At 38.4% G+C, this 20,308-nt stretch overlaps 2 protein-coding genes across 3 annotated transcripts in view; one reads left to right on the top strand and one right to left on the bottom strand.

The window, feature by feature from the left end:
• The first annotated feature begins 5,679 nt into the window (after positions 1-5,679).
• Positions 5,680-8,488, top strand: beag (IC cytokine homolog beag). The gene is made up of 2 exons (XM_067792292.1): positions 5,680-7,831; positions 7,921-8,488. The coding sequence occupies exons 1-2, from the start codon at positions 6,326-6,328 to the stop codon at positions 7,990-7,992; spliced, it is 1,578 nt and encodes a 525-aa protein (XP_067648393.1). The 5' UTR covers positions 5,680-6,325; the 3' UTR covers positions 7,993-8,488.
• Positions 8,489-12,412: 3,924 nt separating this feature from the next.
• LOC137254533 (uncharacterized) overlaps positions 12,413-20,308 on the bottom strand; it is a 73,827-nt gene continuing 65,931 nt past the window's right edge. For both annotated transcript variants that reach the window (XM_067792274.1, XM_067792280.1), the window contains 2 exons: positions 12,680-12,826; positions 12,413-12,614 (listed from right to left, as the gene is read on the bottom strand). In XM_067792274.1, coding sequence (XP_067648375.1) covers positions 12,583-12,614; positions 12,680-12,826 — 179 coding nt within the window. In that variant the 3' untranslated portion in view covers positions 12,413-12,582. The remainder of the gene's footprint in view (positions 12,615-12,679; positions 12,827-20,308) is intronic.

Genomic DNA, 20,308 nt, shown 5'->3' with positions numbered 1-20,308 from the left:
ACCGTAACAAAGGATGAACGAGCATCTGAAATATATTAAGAACATCGAACCAAAAAGTGGAATAGCCGAACATGCGCTTGAGAAGAAACATGCCATAAGTGAAGACAATTTCAAATTAATTAAATCGGAAACAAACATTAATAAACTAAATATTTTAGAATCCTTGCATATTTATGTAAATAAAAATGTTGCTGTTAATAGGGATATTGGTCCACTGTACTCTAGCCTTTTTACCGCTTTCCAACAAACTTAAAATTTATTTTGTTATCACAATTATTATTATTGCAAATTCTCTTATTGGTTTTGTTATTGTATTGTTGTGTTATTATTTGTTGTATTGTTTTATGACAGACAGCGGCTAGTTGAACGCTATCGACTGAGGAAGGCACAACGATAGTGCCGAAACAATTGTATTATTTTTTTATTATTTTGAATAATAAAATATAAAAAATATAAGTGACTAATAAGGTGTTTGCGTTTTATTTATTACTATGGTATGGTTGGTTGTTTTTTATAATAAAAAGTAGAAAGTAATAAAAGAAGAGAAAAGCTGTAATTTATTATTTCATCATAAATAATTATTCATTGTAAGTACATACCTATATATATGTATCTAAGGATTCGATTTCCGGGTAAGAAAATTATCATTTCGGTTGAATTCGAGTGTATAAGGTATTCGATTCCCGAGCTCAGTATTCGAGTACCTGACTCTATTATTTTTTTAATGAGTACTAAAGTACTCGAATACCAAAAATTACCGACCCGGCACATCACTAGTTTCGAAACGAGTAACAACTACTCGAGTACTTTGCTCAAGTACACAGTAGCCGTGTTGTTTTTTATTTATTTATATACATCTACATTTGCGGATAAAAAACACACTTATCATCACTTAGATAATGTTTAGGAATTTCATCTAGCGGAAATTATTAAAGACTCGCGGCAGTGGTTAAAAACTCGCTTTAAAACGAGTTGTGCTTGATAGCGGGGACACGAACATATAATGTCATAGTGTATAACCATGTAACATATAGCTGAATCGGTTGCGATGAATCGTGGACACACACACTTTTCGGCCTTACAGTGGAGAATAGTTTAGAGATGAAATCATTGTAAATTTTACCAAGTAGCGCAACTAAAGCCGTGGTTACTCACGAACGTACGTAGAAAAAACGTGTCAGCTGACACGACCTATCTTATGAGTGTGCAATGTAAACGAAAACTCACCGACGTGCAACGCCCGTACGTACGTAGCCCGGAACGTAGAAATCAAAACAATTTTGATTTTTTTCGTAAGAACGTGTCAGCTGATCGCTCTCTCACTAGACAGAGTTGCCTAGTAAACTTTTGTACGCAAATTTTTGACGGTTTGCAATTTTATGCAAAAACGCCTAATTAAAGTTTGAAAAATTGTGAAAACAATTCGAAATAATTATGTAAAAGTGCTGATTATAAATATTTTATCTATTTATACTTATTTAATATGTATTCCGGCCTTTTACAATATCAAAAATTTAATTGGAAAAAGTTGATGTTTCCATAAGCATACATGCAAAATGGTCAATGGCAACAGTGCTTATTTGTAAACAATACACACACAAATATGTTATGTACATGTACACAGACGCACACATTGATTCCTACGGGCTTGAGAGTTCGGTCAAACGTGCTTGGTACGACAAACGTCCGTACGTACGGCACACGTCGGTGGGTAACTGCCGCATAACAGCTGATCGGTGAAAATTCGCACATTCACACGCACAGTTCTCGACTCAGTTTCAAAAAAAAACTTTAGATTATTTAATTCAAATTTTAAAGTGAGATAATCCTTACAAATTTATGTATACAGAATATATATGGCGTGTTTGTTGTTATTAAAACAATAGTTTTATTTATATTAAAACTTTTTTCATTTTTTTTTTTTTAACTTTGAAAAAACTCCGAACACCATTCCTTCATTATATGACATTCGACTGCCTAGTCCACTGCCTTCCACTCTATTCGCAACATAACCTCTACTTAAGCTGCCAAACTATATAGTAAACAATGGATGAAATGGAGAGCCACATTTAAGTTGCAACGAAGTATAATGCATACTGAAATGTAGTAGTACTAATAATTTTCTGTGCAAGTTAGATAAAGTTATGCATTCGGCAGTCCATATAAAGTTTAGCTGCATTTGTGTATTCATGTAAAAACATACAGCAAGTAGTTTTTTTTTAAACTCGATTACATCGGTCAAGTACATTATTATATATCGAGTACGTGGGCACAGTACCGAGGCATCGATTAGTCATATCAAATAACTTCTACATTTTTATAACTCTGAAAACTCTCTTTAAATTTTAATTCTTAACTGCTAATACGCGACCAAAAATATCGAAGGAGGTATCAAACGACGCACCTTGACCTCAGAATTAATTAAAAATTTGAGTCATTCAGAAGATATTAAAGAAAAGCCCAAAAATTACCCCGCGTTCCTCTAAAACCGGGGTGGGATCCATAGAATTTTTGCGCAGACTACCTTCAAAATCTCCTTGTACACAATTTTTACCCCTATGTACAATAACATTACAACAACCAGATGAAAATTGCCAACTTCAAGAGCAGCGCTGCCAAACTAAAGACATGAAATTAACAAATTATCTGACTCACAAATTGAACCAGAGTTCTATCTGGAATTATCTGGCTCTGAACGTTGTTGTTGTATTTAAATGCGAAGTTATTTATTTGGCTGAGATCTTTGAGGCCGAATGATGCTATTGTGGCAATTCGTCGTTCCTATTAACATTTTAACGGTCCGAACCTGAGAGAAAGTAATCGGGGAGCTATCAAAACCGATGAATTACGTGTTGAAGCGATAAATATTTGACATTCTCAAGTATAAGATAATGTTGGCCGATCCCGTGATTTTTGAGGTACAACGTTATATGTGATTGTGACCTCACAGTCACAGCGGTTTTTACTCGTGACTGTGAAACAAAACAAAAATCACAAAGGAAAATTAATGCGAGAGTCTTTGGTCGTATCCCTAACGCAATCAGCTGTTTATCGTTACAACGATAAACCAAAAGCTGGAGACATTGGTGCTTAATCGGTAACCGTACCGGTAACCTTATGACAGCTGATTCGACCAACCTTATGGGAATCAATGCAATCGATTATTGGTGCCGCTAAGGTCGTAACCGTATCGTAGCCAACCAATTGGGTTTTGGTTACCGTCGTAACGATAAACAGCTGATTACGTTGGGGATACGGATACAGCGATACGACATACGGCACCAATGACTCCGGCTAAAAACCAATTGGTTGGCTACGATACGGTTACGACCTTAGCGGGTTACAGATAAGGCACCAATGTCTCCAGCTTAATTTATATTTTTCCCTACAGATTGTTTTGCGAATAAGTAGTAGACGTCGCAGAAAAACTCTATGGAATAGCCTCTACCAACGCACTCACTGGTAGCATATATATTCATACCTAACATTACTATTACTGCGACCATCGATTTAACAGTGGATATACTCTGTTACCGAGGGTGTTTCTATAGCCGCCTCTGTATTATTTTCCGGGACATGTACTGTATTCAGTTGCAGCTTAAATAATACGCTCATTGTATTGGTTCATAGCATAGAAGCGATTTGTTCCTGTGATCATATCTTTATTTTAGTCTATGAGTAAATTTATTGGTAAAGGGCAAATTAATGGTGCTTTATAACCATATAACCGTAACCTGATGAAACAGCTGATCGAACCTACCTTATGGAAATCAATGTAATCGTGATTAATGGTGCCATACCACAACGCTAACGCCATAACCATACCAAAGCCAACCAATTGGTGTTTGGTTTCTCGCCATATCCATAACCTAAAAATATTTGAGTTGGTGAAGTTAATAACTTGTTGTAGATTTTATTAATTTTTTTTGGATACGTTATGACTAATAGCTCTGGCACATAAGCAGTTTTACATATAGATGAGTTTAACATAAGCTTATGCATTATGAGTAGATTGCACGTATTTTTATGGAGAACGGTAGAATGAGCGACACTGGCGCCATCAGATATTGAAAAGTAGCCAACTCCCAAATTTTGTTCCAAGCAAATCATAAGAAGAAGAATTTGACATTTGCTTTGGCTAAGGGTGTTGGCACACTTTGCAAGTGAAATTATTTTTCCCACTGGTTGGTAAAATTTCTAACATTTTTCGCAATTGAAAACTGCAATATAACAATCGAATACGATACAAAATATGTTAGCAAGTATTTTTGTTGTATAGGGAGAATGTTTACAACAATGATTCGCGAAATTTTGTATGTGAATGGGCAAGGCGTAATAAACTTCAATTGCTAAGTCTGAAGTTCCTTCATATTTACAAACGCAACATCCTCGTTGATTGTGGCGATATTATTGGAATGCATAGGCAACGTGCACCCGAGGCTACGCGTCATAGACGCGTACAAGATATTTCATATAGCTACAATTTCTCTACGCCTGAAGATCTGCACACGAAGCTACTTTCGAGCGTCGCTGCAAAAAGCAAACAATTATTGAAAAAAAAATAAAAAATTTAATTTCTTCAGCTATATCCGCCCCCGAAGGAAAATAGGTATTTAACGTTGTTTGCATCCCCGTGCCTTTGTAAAATATGAAAGGCAATTTTAAAGCACCGCGGACTAGAGAAAAGGGTGATTTCTAGTTTCCAACACTTTTTAGCCTTTTAAACGCTTCAACAATGTCTAACAAAGCTGTTGTGGTGTTTAATACTCTTTTTCGCTTTGGTAATATACCTTTCACGCACTTTTATTAACTAAAATAACATTTTTTTTTAACTAATTACACAAATTTGCATACAAAAAATGTAAACAAACATCTTGTTCTTCCTTTTTTTCAAGCGTACATACGCTTAGCGACCAACATTGCTGTACGCTTAGCTACACGAAAATTTCATGCTTTGTCGCTTTCATGCAGCTGACGCCTCGTATGCAGTTCTCCATTCAAATACATGTATTCGGCATCAAAGCGTACAAATTTCGCGTGCAGCGTCTATGACGTGTAGCCTCGTGTGCACCTTGCCATAACGTTTGTCGTATCGCTGTAGTCGTATCCCTAACGTAATCAGCTGTTTATCGTTACGACGGTAACCAAAAACCAATTGGTTGGCTACGATACGGTTACGACCCTAGCGGCACTAATAATCGATTGCATTGAATCTCATAAGGTTGGTCGAATCAGCTGTTAAAAGGTTAGCGATACGATGTCTCCAGCTTATCGGTAAACTTTTAACAGCTGATTCGACCAACCTTATGAGAATCAATGCAATCGATTATTGGTGCCGCTAAGGTCGTGACCGTATCGTAGCCAACCAATTGGTTTTTGGTTTACCGTCGTAACGATAAACAGCTGATTACGTTAGGGATACGGATACAGCGATACGACATACGGCACCAATGACTCCGACTTTAAGGAAGTTTAATTGGCCCTGAAATGTGGTTGGTGAAGGGAAATAAATGCTGTCAGAGGCAATCTGTCACGGTTAATCCTTCTAAGCTGTCGCTGAAATGAACTGTGATATTTCAGTAGCTGTGACAAAATCACAGGTACACAGATATTTGCCAACTCTAGTAGAAGAAGCAATTTCTTTTGGCTTTGTTTTGTATTACTCTCTTAATTTGATTATAATTAATTTTCTGCATAATGCTGGTCTTGCTAATTCACTTTAAAGCTTAAAAAAAAAAAAAAAAACTATAATAATAAACATTAGATGTAAGATTCCTAGGTAGTAGAATATTTGCCCTAATATAAATAAAAACTTTTGACAAAAAGGAGTAAAGATATATGTATATATATATATAGATATGTACAAATCGTAATGTTAAGTAAGAAATGTTAAACAGTAGTAATGAACTTTTAAAAAAAATATATATATCAATCAAAATAACTTGCAAAAATGTATACTTAACTTGTTATTAAAATTATAATAAGTAGGATAAAGGGATGAGATACTTATTATATGCTTATATGTACACAACTTATCAAAATGTAATAAATTTGTAAGCCTACCACCATTTTTTTTTTGAATTAAAAAGTAAAAACAATATAAAATTGAGATAATTAGTACAACTCTGTGAACATGGGAGTAAATGACAGAACGCACAGCTGTCATCTGAGGTTCACATTTCCACATCGCCAAAAATTGTCAAAGAAAGTCATATAAATAAAAACCATTACATTATCAACCTGGTGTATAGAGGAACAGATATAACTCTCACCATTTTAGCTGTATGTGCGACAGCATCAAAGCGCAAAAAAAAATAATTTGATTATGTCCGAATCTGTGCGCTTAACAAATGATGACTTCCGTAAACTGTTGGCAACACCACGGCATCCACCATTATCAGGTGCTACAACGTCGCTAAATGCTACACCAATTGTTTCCTCGTCGACGGAAAAGAAAAAAACTCCAGGTTCAAATAGTGAGCGCACAGATTTACGCCGTAAGAAGAAAAACTTTTATGCCGCACTTAAGAAGCAAGAAGATGGCAAATTGCAACAACTTTCGGAAAAATATCGCGATCGAGCACGTGAACGTCGTGATGGAGCCAATCCAGATTACCAAAATGTTAGTACACCAGGTCATGGCAGCACCAATGCTTATCGTGCTGTTGCACCGGACTTAAAATCTGGTATTGATGCAGCCGAACGTCGTCGTCGTATTATACAAGAATCGAAATTCTTGGGTGGTGATATGCGGCATACTCATTTGGTGAAAGGTCTTGATTATGCGCTCTTGCAAAAAGTACGCTCGGAATTGCAAACAAAAGAGTCGGAGGAACAAGCCATAGCAGCTGCTGAAGCAACTGAGAAGTTAGCTGAAACTGCTGCTGCTGAACAAGCTGAAGCTGAAGCTAGAGATTTTGATGATCAAATGGCAATTAAAGGTGCAATGGCGCGTAATATTTATAGCTTAGTACAAGCACGTCGCTCTAAAGAGATACCACGCGTTGAACTTTTCGCTCCCGGTAGAATGGCTTATGTCATCGATTTAGAAGATGATCTCGGAGGAGAAACCGATATTCCAACAACGTTGATACGTTCAAAATTTGAAGTGCCTGTCAATCGGGATGACATCGCTACATTAACGACCAATGATATTGTTATAAATAAACTTTCACAGATACTATCTTACTTACGCGCGGGTGGCCGTAATAAGAAAAACAAGAAACGTGACAAGGATAAGCCACTGTTCTATGAAAAAGAAGCGGAGCATTCAATGAATATGGATGAAGCAAACGGGAATGATGGTATTGGAGCATCAGATGGAAAACCTTTAGGTGATAGCATATACGATGATATTGGGGATTATAAACCCAGCACCAAAATTGATAACATAAATATCGATAAAAATAACCAAAAAGCATTGCCTGGGTCTTATTTCGGTAGTGGTAAAGGGGTTGAAAGTGTTGAACCATTAATAACAAATATACCACCACCACCTAAAATTACAAAAGCATTAGCTTCGAGATTTACCAACGAACCGGAGGGCTATGCGGAATGCTATCCAGGATTAGAGGAAATGAATGATGCCATCGATGATTCGGATGATGAAGTTGATTATACAAAAATGGATTTGGGTAATAAGAAGGGACCGATTGGACGTTGGGACTTTGATACACAAGAAGAATATTCTGATTATATGAGCACAAAAGAAGCTTTACCAAAAGCCGCCTTTCAGTATGGTGTTAAAATGCAAGATGGAAGACGTACACGCAAGAACAAAACTGAAAAAAGCGAAAAAGCTGAATTGGACCGTGAGTGGCAGAAAATTCAGGTGTGTTTCGAATTAAATTATTTTTACTTTCACAATAATTAAATATGTTGTAATAATAATTTTATTAAATAATTTTTTTTTTTTTACAGAACATCATTCAAAAACGCAAGTTCCCTAAGGGGGGTGCAGATGAACCTGATTATAAAACTGCTAAATATTAAGACACCGTAACAGGATGTATTTATAAATGTTTTCGCCACATCTTATATCAACAATGGGAGTTTTCTGGATTTATTTGTATACTTGTGCGCAAACAAGTCATTTTGGTGTCAATAATAAGTTTTAAAATACCTACATACATATACATATGTATAGAAAGTAGTTGCACATTTAACACCCTGTCGTTAATTTAAAAAGTACATAACATAATATATGTTGTAATGTAGTTAACGAAAGTATGAAAACTCAAATATTTCGCAGGTATGTAGCTAGAATTAAAATGAGGTATCTTTCCATCACATTTAAGGTTCACAATTTTTTTTCCTAAGGCATCTGAATTTAAAATTCATGACCTGATCAATATGATGCTCCTTTACGTATTAAAAACTTGTCTCATCCTATTTTTTTGAGCGTATTTAAAATGACTCGTTCGGATGTTCATAGCTGGAAAATAAATGGCAGAGTGCAAAAGCACACATAGACATATAAAACGTAAAATATTTTTTGGAATATTCAGTTGCACTTCAGAAATATTTCACTGTACTTTTTAAACTGTAACATATTTTTCAATAGACTGGGTCGATTTATTAACCGATATCGCGCCATCGATTTTTCGATAGGATTTGGGCTCAGAAAAAAAAATAATTTTCGAGCCTGCGAAAAAAAAATGGCGAAGGGAATCCTGTTACAAATATGAATGTATCATACACATATTTAGCAGGCGAGGCTCTGGCGACACCAAGTCCCTCATGGAATTAGGGGGTGGGGAGGGCGAAATAGCCTAGAAGGTTTAATGTGGTCATATTAATTGTTCCCGAGAAGGTCGGGCTAATTACTTTAATGGTGCTTTGTTACCGGATCTATATCCGGCAAAAGACCATCAACATCGATAACACTCCCCAAGACCCTCGGGGAGTGTCTGTATCGGTAATACAACAACAACAAGAACGACTACCTTTTCTCGATTCCCAACGCCGGCGGTTCTATGTTCCGGAGCGACTCGGGATTTTTCCCGACCAAGGACTGCCATTTCAGTGTAACCCCATTTAATTTGTTGGGTCCCTCCCACAAATTGTCATCCTCCCAGCAGCTCCTTGCAGCGGGACTGCTCCATATTCTCTTGCTCCGGGAAGGTATCGAACCCAATCCGGGTCCGTCTCCTGACCCTGGTCCTGAGAAATGTTTTTGCTGCATCTGCCAGAAAAGAATCTTTTTTGGACGGTCATACTCTTGTTGTTGTTGTTGTTGTTGTTGTTGTTGTAGCGATTAGTTACTCCCCGAAGGCTTTGGGGAGTGTTATCGATGTGATGGTCCTTTGTCGGATACAGATCCGATACGCTCCGGTAGCACAGCACCATTAAGGTGCTGGCCCGACCATCTCGGGAACGATTTATATGGCCACATTAAACCTTCAGGCCATTCCTCCCTCCCCACCCCCAAGTTCCATGAGGAGCTTGGGGTCGCCAGAGCCTCGTCTGTTAGTGAAACGGGATTCGCCGCTCGAAGGTGAGGTTGACAATTGGGTTGGAGAAGCTATATATTGCGCTACACAACCCCTTGAATCCCCTCTTGTCAGTGTGTCTAGTGTAAGGGATGGTTGCATCGGACAGGTTCTGGGATAGATCCCAAAACCAGACGTCGACGTAACTTCTATAAATCTTTTGTGACTCCTTGCTGTTCACGCCCGTAGTCTGCGCCTTAGCGCTCCCACGCTACCTTCCAGCAGCCCCGCTGCTCAGCAAGCCACAACAAGTACCCGCTGCTGCTCGCGCCCCACGGCGCCACCAACTCATACGGCTGCTCCCATTCATTACTACAACCTCCGTAGTAGAGTTGGGAACAATGCCGAGCATCAGGCCCTGCCCCCGCAGGGACAGTGTCTTAGAACGTCAAGACTTATCTGTCCGATCAGGCGATGCAAACCTAGAAATCATCAACATCTACATCCCTCCTGCCATCTGTTGCCCCAGTGGATACCGCCCTAATATCAGCGCCTTACTCACTGGCAACAATCGCATTATCTTAGGCGATTTCAATGCCCATCACGATCCATGGCATTTAAACTTGTGGTCGGACAGTAGGGGTGAGATGTTGGCGGATCAAATAGAAGAAACGACGTTCTGCACAATAAACGGAGACGCCCCCACACGTATGATAGGAAGCTGTCACAGTTCGTTCGTAAACTGCGTGAACTGGCAGCCGATGGTAACATTGGCATCCGACCACCTGGCTATACTTATTTCGCTCGAGCGTACCGCCGATTTCATCGTCACAGAACAACGAACTTTCATAAATTTTAAAAAAGGAAAGTGGGACGAATACAAATCCTTTACAGACAACCGCTTTGCTGCCCTCCCTATCCCGACTGATGCCCGCCAAGAGGAGCGTGTTTTCCGCAAGGTCATTGAATCCGCCTCGGTACGTTTCATTCCCGCCGGTAGAATTCCCGAAATTCGGCCCCACTTCCCGGCGGAGGCTGCATATTAAGCGAGAGAATGTGACCTTATAAGACAGCTCGATCCGGGCGACCCCCAAATAAGGGATATAAACCAACGCATCAGATTGCTTGTGGATGAACACAAGCGGGCGAAATGGGAGGAGCACCTAAGCGGTTGTAACCTCTTTGCCGGTGTAGGTAAACTTTGGTCCACCGTAAAGTCCCTATCGAATCCGTCTAGGCACAATGACAAAGTTTTCATCGCCTTTGGCGATAAAGTGTTGTCGGATGCCAAAAAAATGCGCGAGCGCTTTCTGCCGACAATATATTATACATTCTACGGTCGACAAAGATAGACGGAGGGCCAACAGACACGCACATAAACATAAATTCAGCGCGTCGGCAATTACCATCACCGCCAAAGAGGTTGAGGATGCCATCGGTCATGCTAAACCATCCAAAGCAGTGGGCCCAAACGGCATAGCCATGCCGATGCTTAAAAGCCTAGGGAAAGAGGGTTTCAAATATTTAGCACATGTCTTCAACCTGTCTCTTTCCACCTTTGTGATACCCGAAAAATGGAAAATGGCCAAGGTGGTCCCGCTACTAAAGCCTGGGATACCAGCTAACATAGGCTAGTCGTATCGCCCGATATCGCTCCTATCGCCAGTAGCCAAGACGCTTGAAGCCATTTTGCTCCCCTACTTCAAAGCAAATTTTCAGCTAGTCTGTCATCAGCATGGCTTCAGAAAACTTCATAGCACAACCAACTCGCTAAATACCATCAACACCCAGCTAAATTGCGATTTAAATCAAAGCCCCAACCATAGAACAGTACTCGTTGCGCTAGACCTATCAAAAGCTTTTGATACGGTCAACCATGGCACGTTACTGCAAGACCTGGAAAGGTATACCCTTACCCATGTCTTAAGAGGTGGACCGCAAATTATCTGGGTGGTTGGCAGGCATCGGCGCAATTTAGAAATGAAACATCAAAACCAAGAAGAATTAAACAAGGGGTGCCACAGGGTGGTGTCCTATCCCCACTTTTGTTTAATTTCTACATATCTAAGCTACCTCCGTCACCAGAAGGAGTTACTATCGTTTCCTACGCCGATGACTGCACAATAATGGCCACAGGCCCAGGCCCACAGATCGACGATTTTTGCAACAGAATAAACGGCTACCTCCCTGATCTCCAGTTTTTTCGCCTCGCGAAACCTGGCATTATCACCGACTAAATCCTCCGCGACCTTATTTACAACATGGACGTCCCAAATATCCGAAAATCCAGAGCCGTAATATAATCCTCAAATCCCTTGCAATTGGCCAGCCGATTGCGTGATACGCGTCCTCTATATGGTCGCCAAGCCTAAAAATTACCCACTGGAAGAAGCTACAGGCCTGCCAAAACACTGCTCTCAGACTCGCCACGGGCTGTCTTCTTATGTCCCCAGAACAATAAAAAAACACAAGCAGGTCGTTGGTGAACTCCACAAACAGGCGTCGGACCTTTATGCCAGGAATTGCCCGGTGAATCCAGTACTCAAAGAACAGTACCCAAAACTTGCGGGAGATGAACGCATACTCCCCAGGGAAACGCGAGTCACTAGCTCAATTTCGTTCTGGGTACTGCAACAGGTTTACCTATCCAGAATCAACCCCGACATACAAAATGTATGCCCCGCTTGCAAGGTGTCCCCACATGACACCAACCATCTTACACCAACCATCTCTTTAATTGTAATGTGGAATCAACGCCTCTAACACCACTTTCATTATGGGCCACCCCTGTTGAAACAGCAAGTATCCTTGGATTCCCATTAGAGGATATTGAAGACAATTTGTGATCGGTCGCAGCTGTTAGGTGGGGCGAAGCACTGCTACTACAACAACAACAGCTACATTTTCTACTCTTTAAAAAGCTGTTGGCATAAATTATGATGCACAATTTTCAAGATAAAGTTTTAATAAATAAATTCAAGTTAAACCTTAAAGATAGAAACTGCATTCGAAATACAGTTAAGCAATATTTATTTTGTATACCTACACGTATACACATGTATCTACATACATGATTTCTAGTAATAATACATATAATATACAAAAATTTCAGCAAATAACTGTACATGCTTCTAGTTATTCTTCCTCGGCATCACTGTATTTGATGATAACGATTTTTGTGTGCTGTTAAAAATAGGTAATTATTTAAAATTATATGTAGGTAAAACCATTGTTCATACACTACTTACTTTTCAATTGCGTTAAGCGTATGTACGATTTATTACAAATATCACAGCTATGACGCATTGTTTTGTGTGATATACGGTGTAAATTCAATGATTTCTCAAATTTGAAACGTTGATCACATTCTGGACAGCGAAAGTTTCTACCCTTGACTAGAAATGAAAAAGAGTAGTAAGAATGTATACATATGTATATGTGTGTGTCGGCCTAAGGGCGACTATCCCGACTGGCACTTCGAAACACTCTACCCAGCCAGCATTTTTTGAAAATTTTGTTAAAAAAATATTTAAATATCATACCCCAAGATGATTAAAAACGTTCAAATTTAAAAGCATTTTCTGTTCGAAAATTAACGTATCGTCGGGAGAAAAATGTACCATAAATGTGATTATTCATAAATAATCATTTATGATTCCTATTTGGAAACGCTTTTTATTCTTATTTGATATCATTATAAAATTGAGCTTTAATAATTTTAGAGTAATATTTGACTGCTTTTCGCAGTCATTTTCTGATCATATTCGTGAATATATTTCAATCGTTTTGGTGAAGATTTTTGAATGCCATTATATGCATTTATTCTTCATATCTCATCCAAAATGGGATACTACATAATAATCTTATTTCATCAGGGGAGGAAAGCATGCGAAAGTGAGCTATTCGAACCACAGCTAACTCGCAAACAAACTTGACCGATATACACCTCGACTACAACATCCAACATCAGCATTATCGTCTGCATCTTAAAATACGGATACGATACGGGATGTTGAAGCCGTATCCAGGTATGTCACGATAGTTTCACTTACCTGAGGTTCAAATAGCTCACAACCTATGTATTGTCCAATCATTATGTATTTTCTGGGAAGCTGAAGGGGAGAAATGGTTGGGAAAATCTTCGTTCACCAGCAGCATTACATTATTTTTGTCTTGAAGAATATCTTTTGCATAAATAATAAAATTTGTATATATTTTTTCTTAGCTTCATGATTGAAAAAATATGTGTATGTGAAAAAAATAAAATTTTTAATGAAAAGTAAAATTTCAACAAGTATAAAATTCATTATTCAGTCAACAAATATATTCATAAAAGATTCAGAAAGCTGAATGAAAAATGATTATAAATTTTTGATCACCTAAAGTAAACACATTTGATTCAAATATGATTCCAAAATGTGATTGAAAACCTATATTCAGTTTTTGATCATCAAAGGTAAGCATATTTGATTATTCTTTTTGTTGGATTTTATGAAATATTAAAATTTAGTCATTAAAGGACTTCAAAAATGATTCCAAAAAGTGATCGAAAAATGCTTTTTAGTTTTTCATCATCAAAAGTATTCATATTTGATTATTTCTATTGTTCAATTGTATGATAACTCATTATTTAGTCAGAAAGAGTAATAAAATTGTATTGATATGTAGGGAAATTCAAAATTGAATCACCTAAATGCTGAGTGGGTTCGATCACGAGCAGCATTGGCATTATACTGTCTTGAATAATATTTTAATCATAAAATTTTTATATACATATTTTTTCTGAACTTCAGATTGAAAAAATGTGTGTATGTGAAGAAAATAAGATTTTCAATGAAAAGTAAAATTTTAGCAAGTATGAAATTCATTATTCAGTCAACAGATATAGTCACAAAAGATTCTGAAAGCTGAATTAAAAATGATTATAAATTTTTGATCACGTAAGTTACACATTTTGATTCCGTAACACCACAAGCCTATGACAGGCCTCTTAGTATTTATTATGAAAATTCATCGGGGCTTAGAACTAAATCTAAGAAGCTTTATGAATTCACTTCTGATTTGAACTACGATGCTCTAGTTTTTGTGGAAACCTGGCTTAATAGTACATTTTATGACTCCGAATTTTTTGATCCTAACCTCTACAATGTCTATCGCAAAGACCGCGACTCGATAAAAACTGGCGCTACTCGGGGTGGTGGAATTTTAATCGCCGTTCAAAGGAAATATGGTTCGTCAATTATATCGCTGCAGAATGGAGACTCACTGTTAGATCAACTATGTGTTTGCATATATGGCTCTTTGCCTCTCTTTGTATGTGCCTCATATATTCCACCAGGAAGTGAAGATCATGTGTACATGGCACATGTAGATAATATTGTAGATTTAGTATCTAAGCGACATGAGAATAATGTTTGTATTTTAGGTGATTTCAACTTAGGGAATGTAGGCTGGGCAGCCGTGGATGATAGTTTAGTTTTGTATCCGAATAACGTTAATAGTGTTTCTGAAACATATGTCGTTGATAACTTACTGAACGCGAATCTTGCCCAGGTAAACACCTTTATTAATAACTTGTCTAGGACGTTGGATCTAATTTTTATTACTGATACCATGACTTTTTCACTTTCCGAATGTCTTGATCCTCTCTCTTGCCCTGGCTTACATCATGTTCCATTAGTTTTGGAATTAGAATCTTATGAGTTTAAACAAATTCGATTAGATATGAACTCAGGAAACTATAATTTTAGAAACTGTGATTTTGATGATATCAACGCCAAAATCAGCATAATTGATTGGGATAGTATATTCTCAGGTGTTGGTGTTAGTGAATGCTTTGATATTTTAGTTTGATCCCTCGAATGCGGAAAAATTGCCATAAAATTCCTTGGTATACGAAGGAGTTAAAAAAACTTAAGAATTTACGAAACAAATTCTTTAAAAAGTACAAATTGTCTAACTCGCCTGCTTTTAAGGAAAAATATGTATATTATTCAAAGCAATTTAAATCCCTAAGAAATCGGCTTCATAAAAAATATGTTGAGAAATTTGAATGCGACATTAAGTCGAATCCGAAATCTTTCTGGCGCTACGTTAGAGCTAAAAAGTCATGCTCTAGCATCCCATCTTATGTTTTTTATAATGAAACCTCTGCATACTCTCTTACTGATGCCGTCAATCTTTTTGCAGATTTCTTCAGCTCTAACTTTGTGTCTGATACTGTTTTGCCTGATGTGGTTGAGCATACTGATGTTAATACTCAAATAAATTTTGGTGAACTTTCCATATCACTTGATGATGTTATTCGGGGAATTTCGGTGTTAAAGTCCTCAAAACAATCTGATGTGGATGGACTGTGTTCATTTTTGCTTAAAAATACTGTTGCAATTGCTTATCCGATGTTATTAATTTTCAATAAATCTCTAAAGCGGGGAGATTTTATTAATGCCTGGAAAGTAACTTCCATTACTCCTATTTTCAAAAGTGGCAATAAGAGCAATATTGCCAACTACCGCCCAATATCAAAACTTTCCACAATATCGAAACTTTTCGAGATTATAATTAAGGAAAAGATATCGTTTGCGGTAAAAAGTATTATTTCACCCAACCAGCATGGTTTTATGTCCGGTAGGTCGACTGTGACTAATCTTGCTGTTTTTACTGAATATTGTCTCTCTGTCTTTAATAATAGAGCACAAGTAGATACCATATACACTGATTTTTCTAAGGCTTTCGATAAAGTTAGCCATAAATTACTACTTTTAAAACTTGCTGATCTGGGATTTCACTCCAATATTCTATCATGGGTGAAGACTTACCTGGCGGATCGGAGTTGTACTGTTGTGGTTGATGGTGTCAGTTCTCGTTCTTTTACCGCGACCTCTGGTGTTCCTCAAGGAAGTGTCCTAGGACCTCTCCTATTCGTAATTTATATTAATGACATACGTCATTGCTTCATTTACTCGAATTTTTTGTTGTACGCAGATGATTTGAAAATTTTTACATCAGTCACAAATCAGGCAGATTCCCTACGGCTGCAGTCAGATTTTGACAGAGTAATAGATTGGTGTAGTAGGAATTGCTTACATTTAAATATTAATAAGTGCTTTCACATCTCATTTTCAAAAACCCGTAATGGTATTAACACCTCGTATCACATCGGTCTTTCTGTTTTGAAAACTGTTGATGAAATATTAGATCTTGGAGTTGTCTTCGATGCTAAATTTCAATGCTTGCGTTCATTCGCCGCTTTAGCTCGGACTTCCATGTTCCCTATACGTTAAAGCTACTATATACATCGCTTGTACGGTCTAAACTGGAATATGCTTCCTTCGTTTGGAGACCATACCACGCTTGTCATATACAGCGACTTGAAATGATCCAGAAAAAATGTTTGCGTTTTGGGCTCCGGTCATTACGTTTTCAGGATCCTTTACCATCTTACTACTCTAGATGTCTACTTATAAGACTAAAGCCTCTGGATAGTAGAAGATCTAATTTAGCGCTGATATTTATTTATGATTTGATAGGGGGCACGATTGACTCACCGTTTCTTTTGGAGCGTATTCGCTTCAATATACCATCTAGAACACTTCGAAATCATGATATTTTTTTATTGGATAGGGCCAGAACGACATATGTCGCTAATTCGCCTATTGCTAGGGCATTGAAGGAATTCAATCTTCTTACTAATGCCAGGGAAATTGATTTTTCAGTAAATAAATCAAAGTTTAAACTTATACTAAATGACTTATATGGTAGATAATATTAAAGCTAATAATGCTTTTCAGTTTTTGATCATCAAAAGTATTCATATTTGATTATTTCTTTTGTTCAATTGTATGATAACTCACTATTTAGTCAGAAAGAGTAATCAAATTGTATTGATATGTAGGGAAATTTAAAATTTAATCGCCTAAATTCTGAGTGGGTATCTTAGCAAACACATTTTATCAATTTCCTTCTTTCATACATTTTTGATAGAATATAATTTAATGAATTCTACAGCAAAAAAATACAAATTTTCGAAAAAATGGGATATTTGAGAAATATTTGAGAATGTCTAAGAAAACTTTTACTTGGTATTGAAAAAAAAGTCGTTTTCGAAAACACGCCAAAGATCTGTGTTTTTGAGAAAGCAATTTCTTAGTCTACCAATTTTACTCACAAATCCCAAACTTGACGATTCCGAAATGTGCATAATTCTATATTTTATATGGAAGATAATCGAAAAAAAATCAAAAGTAAACTCGTTGATGTTGTTGTAGTAACGATAAAGACGCTCCTCGAAGGCTTTGGGGAGTGTTATCGATGTGATGGTCCTTTGCCGGATACAGATACGGTACGCTCCTGTAACACTGCACCATTAAGGTGTTAGCCCGACCATCTCGGGAACGATTTATATGACCACATTAAACCTTCTAGGCCACAATGCCCTCCCCACCTCCTAGTTCCATGAGCAACTTGGGGTGGCCAGAGCCTCGGCTGCTAATGAAACAGGATTCGTCACGGGTAGGTGAGGTTGACAATTGGATTGAGGAAGCTATATATTGCGCTACACAACCCCTTGAATCAATTTGGTATTTTAGTCACCTCTTACGACAGGCCAAGGCTAATCCATACCAGGGGGTGACAAAGCGAATTCAACCAACTCGCTGTGCAGAAGAATGTCAAGTCAAAAGAAAGTTTTCATTGATTTCGATTCACTGACATATTGCAGTACAAGGCGTTGTATTGACAATAATCAATCGATGGCACTACGCTACCGACTGTCCTACACCTCAAAATCTTGGGTGTGACTTTGATCGGGATCTACATTTTGGTGAGCATGCAGCCGCAATTGTACTGAAAAATCCAGAGCTGTAATAAAATCCTCAAATCTCTTGCTGTCAGTACTTTGGGAAAAGACAAAGAAACGTTCATTACCACTTACAAAGCAATTGGCCAGCCGATTGCATGCTTGTTGTTGTTGTTGTTGTAGCGATAAGGTTGCTCCCCGAAGGCTTTGGGGAGTGTTATCGATGTGATGGTCCTTTGCCGGATATAGATCCGGTACGCTCCGGTACCACATCACCATTAAGGTGCTAGCCCGACCATCTCGGGTCCGATTTATGTGGCCACATTAAACCTTCAGGCCATTCCCTCCCTCCCCACCCCCAAGTTCCATGAGGAGCTTGGGGTCGCCAGAGCCTCGTCTGTTAGTGAAACAGGATTCGCCGCGGATAGGTGAGGTTGACAATTGGGTTTGGAGAAGCTATATATTGCGCTGGCAACCTGAAGGGTTGCGCTACACAGCCCCTTGAATCTGTTATTTTAGTCGCCTCTTACGACAGGCATACCTACCGCGGGTATATTCTGATCCCCTAACCCGCGATTGCATGCTACGCGTCCCCTATATATTCGCCAAGCCTAAAAACTACTCACTGGAAGAAGCTACAGGCTGCCAAAATACTGCCCTCAGAACCGCACGGGCTGTCTTCTTATGTCCCCAGAACACCACCTACATAATGAGGCGAGAATACTCCCCATCAGGGGGAGAAATGAGATGCTAACCAAACAGTTCCTGTTGAATACTCAGAAACCTGGGCATCCCAAAAGACATCTGATTGTTGACAATTTGTGATCGGTCGCACCTATTGGATGTGGCGAAGCGCTGCTATAACAACAACAACAACATGAGCCAACACCGCCCAGGGGCTTAAGGAGTAATCTCCGTAAGCATTACGAGGCAATACGGCACCTGAGAACTCAGCCGTATGAAGCCAAAAAGCAGAAGCAGGTCCTAAGTGAACTCCACAAACAGGTGTCGGATCTTTGTGCCAGGAATTGCCCGGTGAATCCAGTACTCAAAGAACAATACCCAAAACTTGCGGAAGAGGAACGCACACTCCCCAGGGAAACGCGAGTCACTCTAGGTCAATTTCGATCTGGATATTGTAACAGGTTAAACTCTTACCTACCCAGAATCAACCCCGACATACAAAATATATGCCCTGCGTGCAATGTGTCCCCACATGACACCAACCATCTCTTTAATTGTAATGTGGAACCAACGCCTCTAACACCACTCTCATTATGGTCTAACCCTGTTGAAACAGCAAGTTTCCTTGGACTCCCGTTAGAGGATATTGATGCCAATTTGTGATCGGTCGCACCTATTGGATGGGGCGAAGCACTGATACAACAACAACAACAAGGTACTAGCCCGACCATCTCGGGAAAGGTTTATCCATACCAGGTGGTGGCAAAGCGAATTCAACCAATTCGCTGTGCAGAAGAATGTCAAGTCAAAAGAAAGTTTTCATTGGTTTCGATTCACTGATATATTGCAATACAAGATGTTGTATTGGAAATAATCAAAAAGAAGCAATCAGCAGTTGGGATAACAACACCTGGTACTGAATTCGCTTTGCGACAGGCATGATGAGGTGGAATCACCAAATCGCTTTATGCTCCATTGCCCAGCTTTTGTCAGAACTAGGCGAAAGTACTTCGGTCGCGACTCACTTGGATCTCCCGTGGATTTATCCAAAGTTGAGATCGGTATCATTCGGAGCTTTATCGTTGCTACCCAAAGATTCTCTAAGTAGCTAGATCTAAGTCACCGTTATTTTTGGTGTATGTGGTATCACAACGGACCTTCGTGTTGTCCAAGTGAGCTATTCTTATCAGGGCAGCTACCACCTAACCTAACCTAACCCGCTGGGGGGAAAGTAAACGCGTACTTTGAGAGAGTAAAAATGATAGAAGTAAACAATGTCATACTCAAGAAGTAAGGAACAAAATCTTTGTCGAAATTCTCTAAAAAAATATTAAATGAAAAAATTGGAAAATTTCTAAAATTGGAAAACTTTTACAATTTTCGAATTTTTTTTTCG

The sequence above is a fragment of the Eurosta solidaginis genome, chromosome 1 (genome assembly GCF_040869045.1).
Source record: "Eurosta solidaginis isolate ZX-2024a chromosome 1, ASM4086904v1, whole genome shotgun sequence".
Lineage (NCBI taxonomy): Eukaryota > Metazoa > Arthropoda > Insecta > Diptera > Tephritidae > Eurosta > Eurosta solidaginis.
This window is presented reverse-complemented; position numbering and strand designations above follow the sequence as displayed.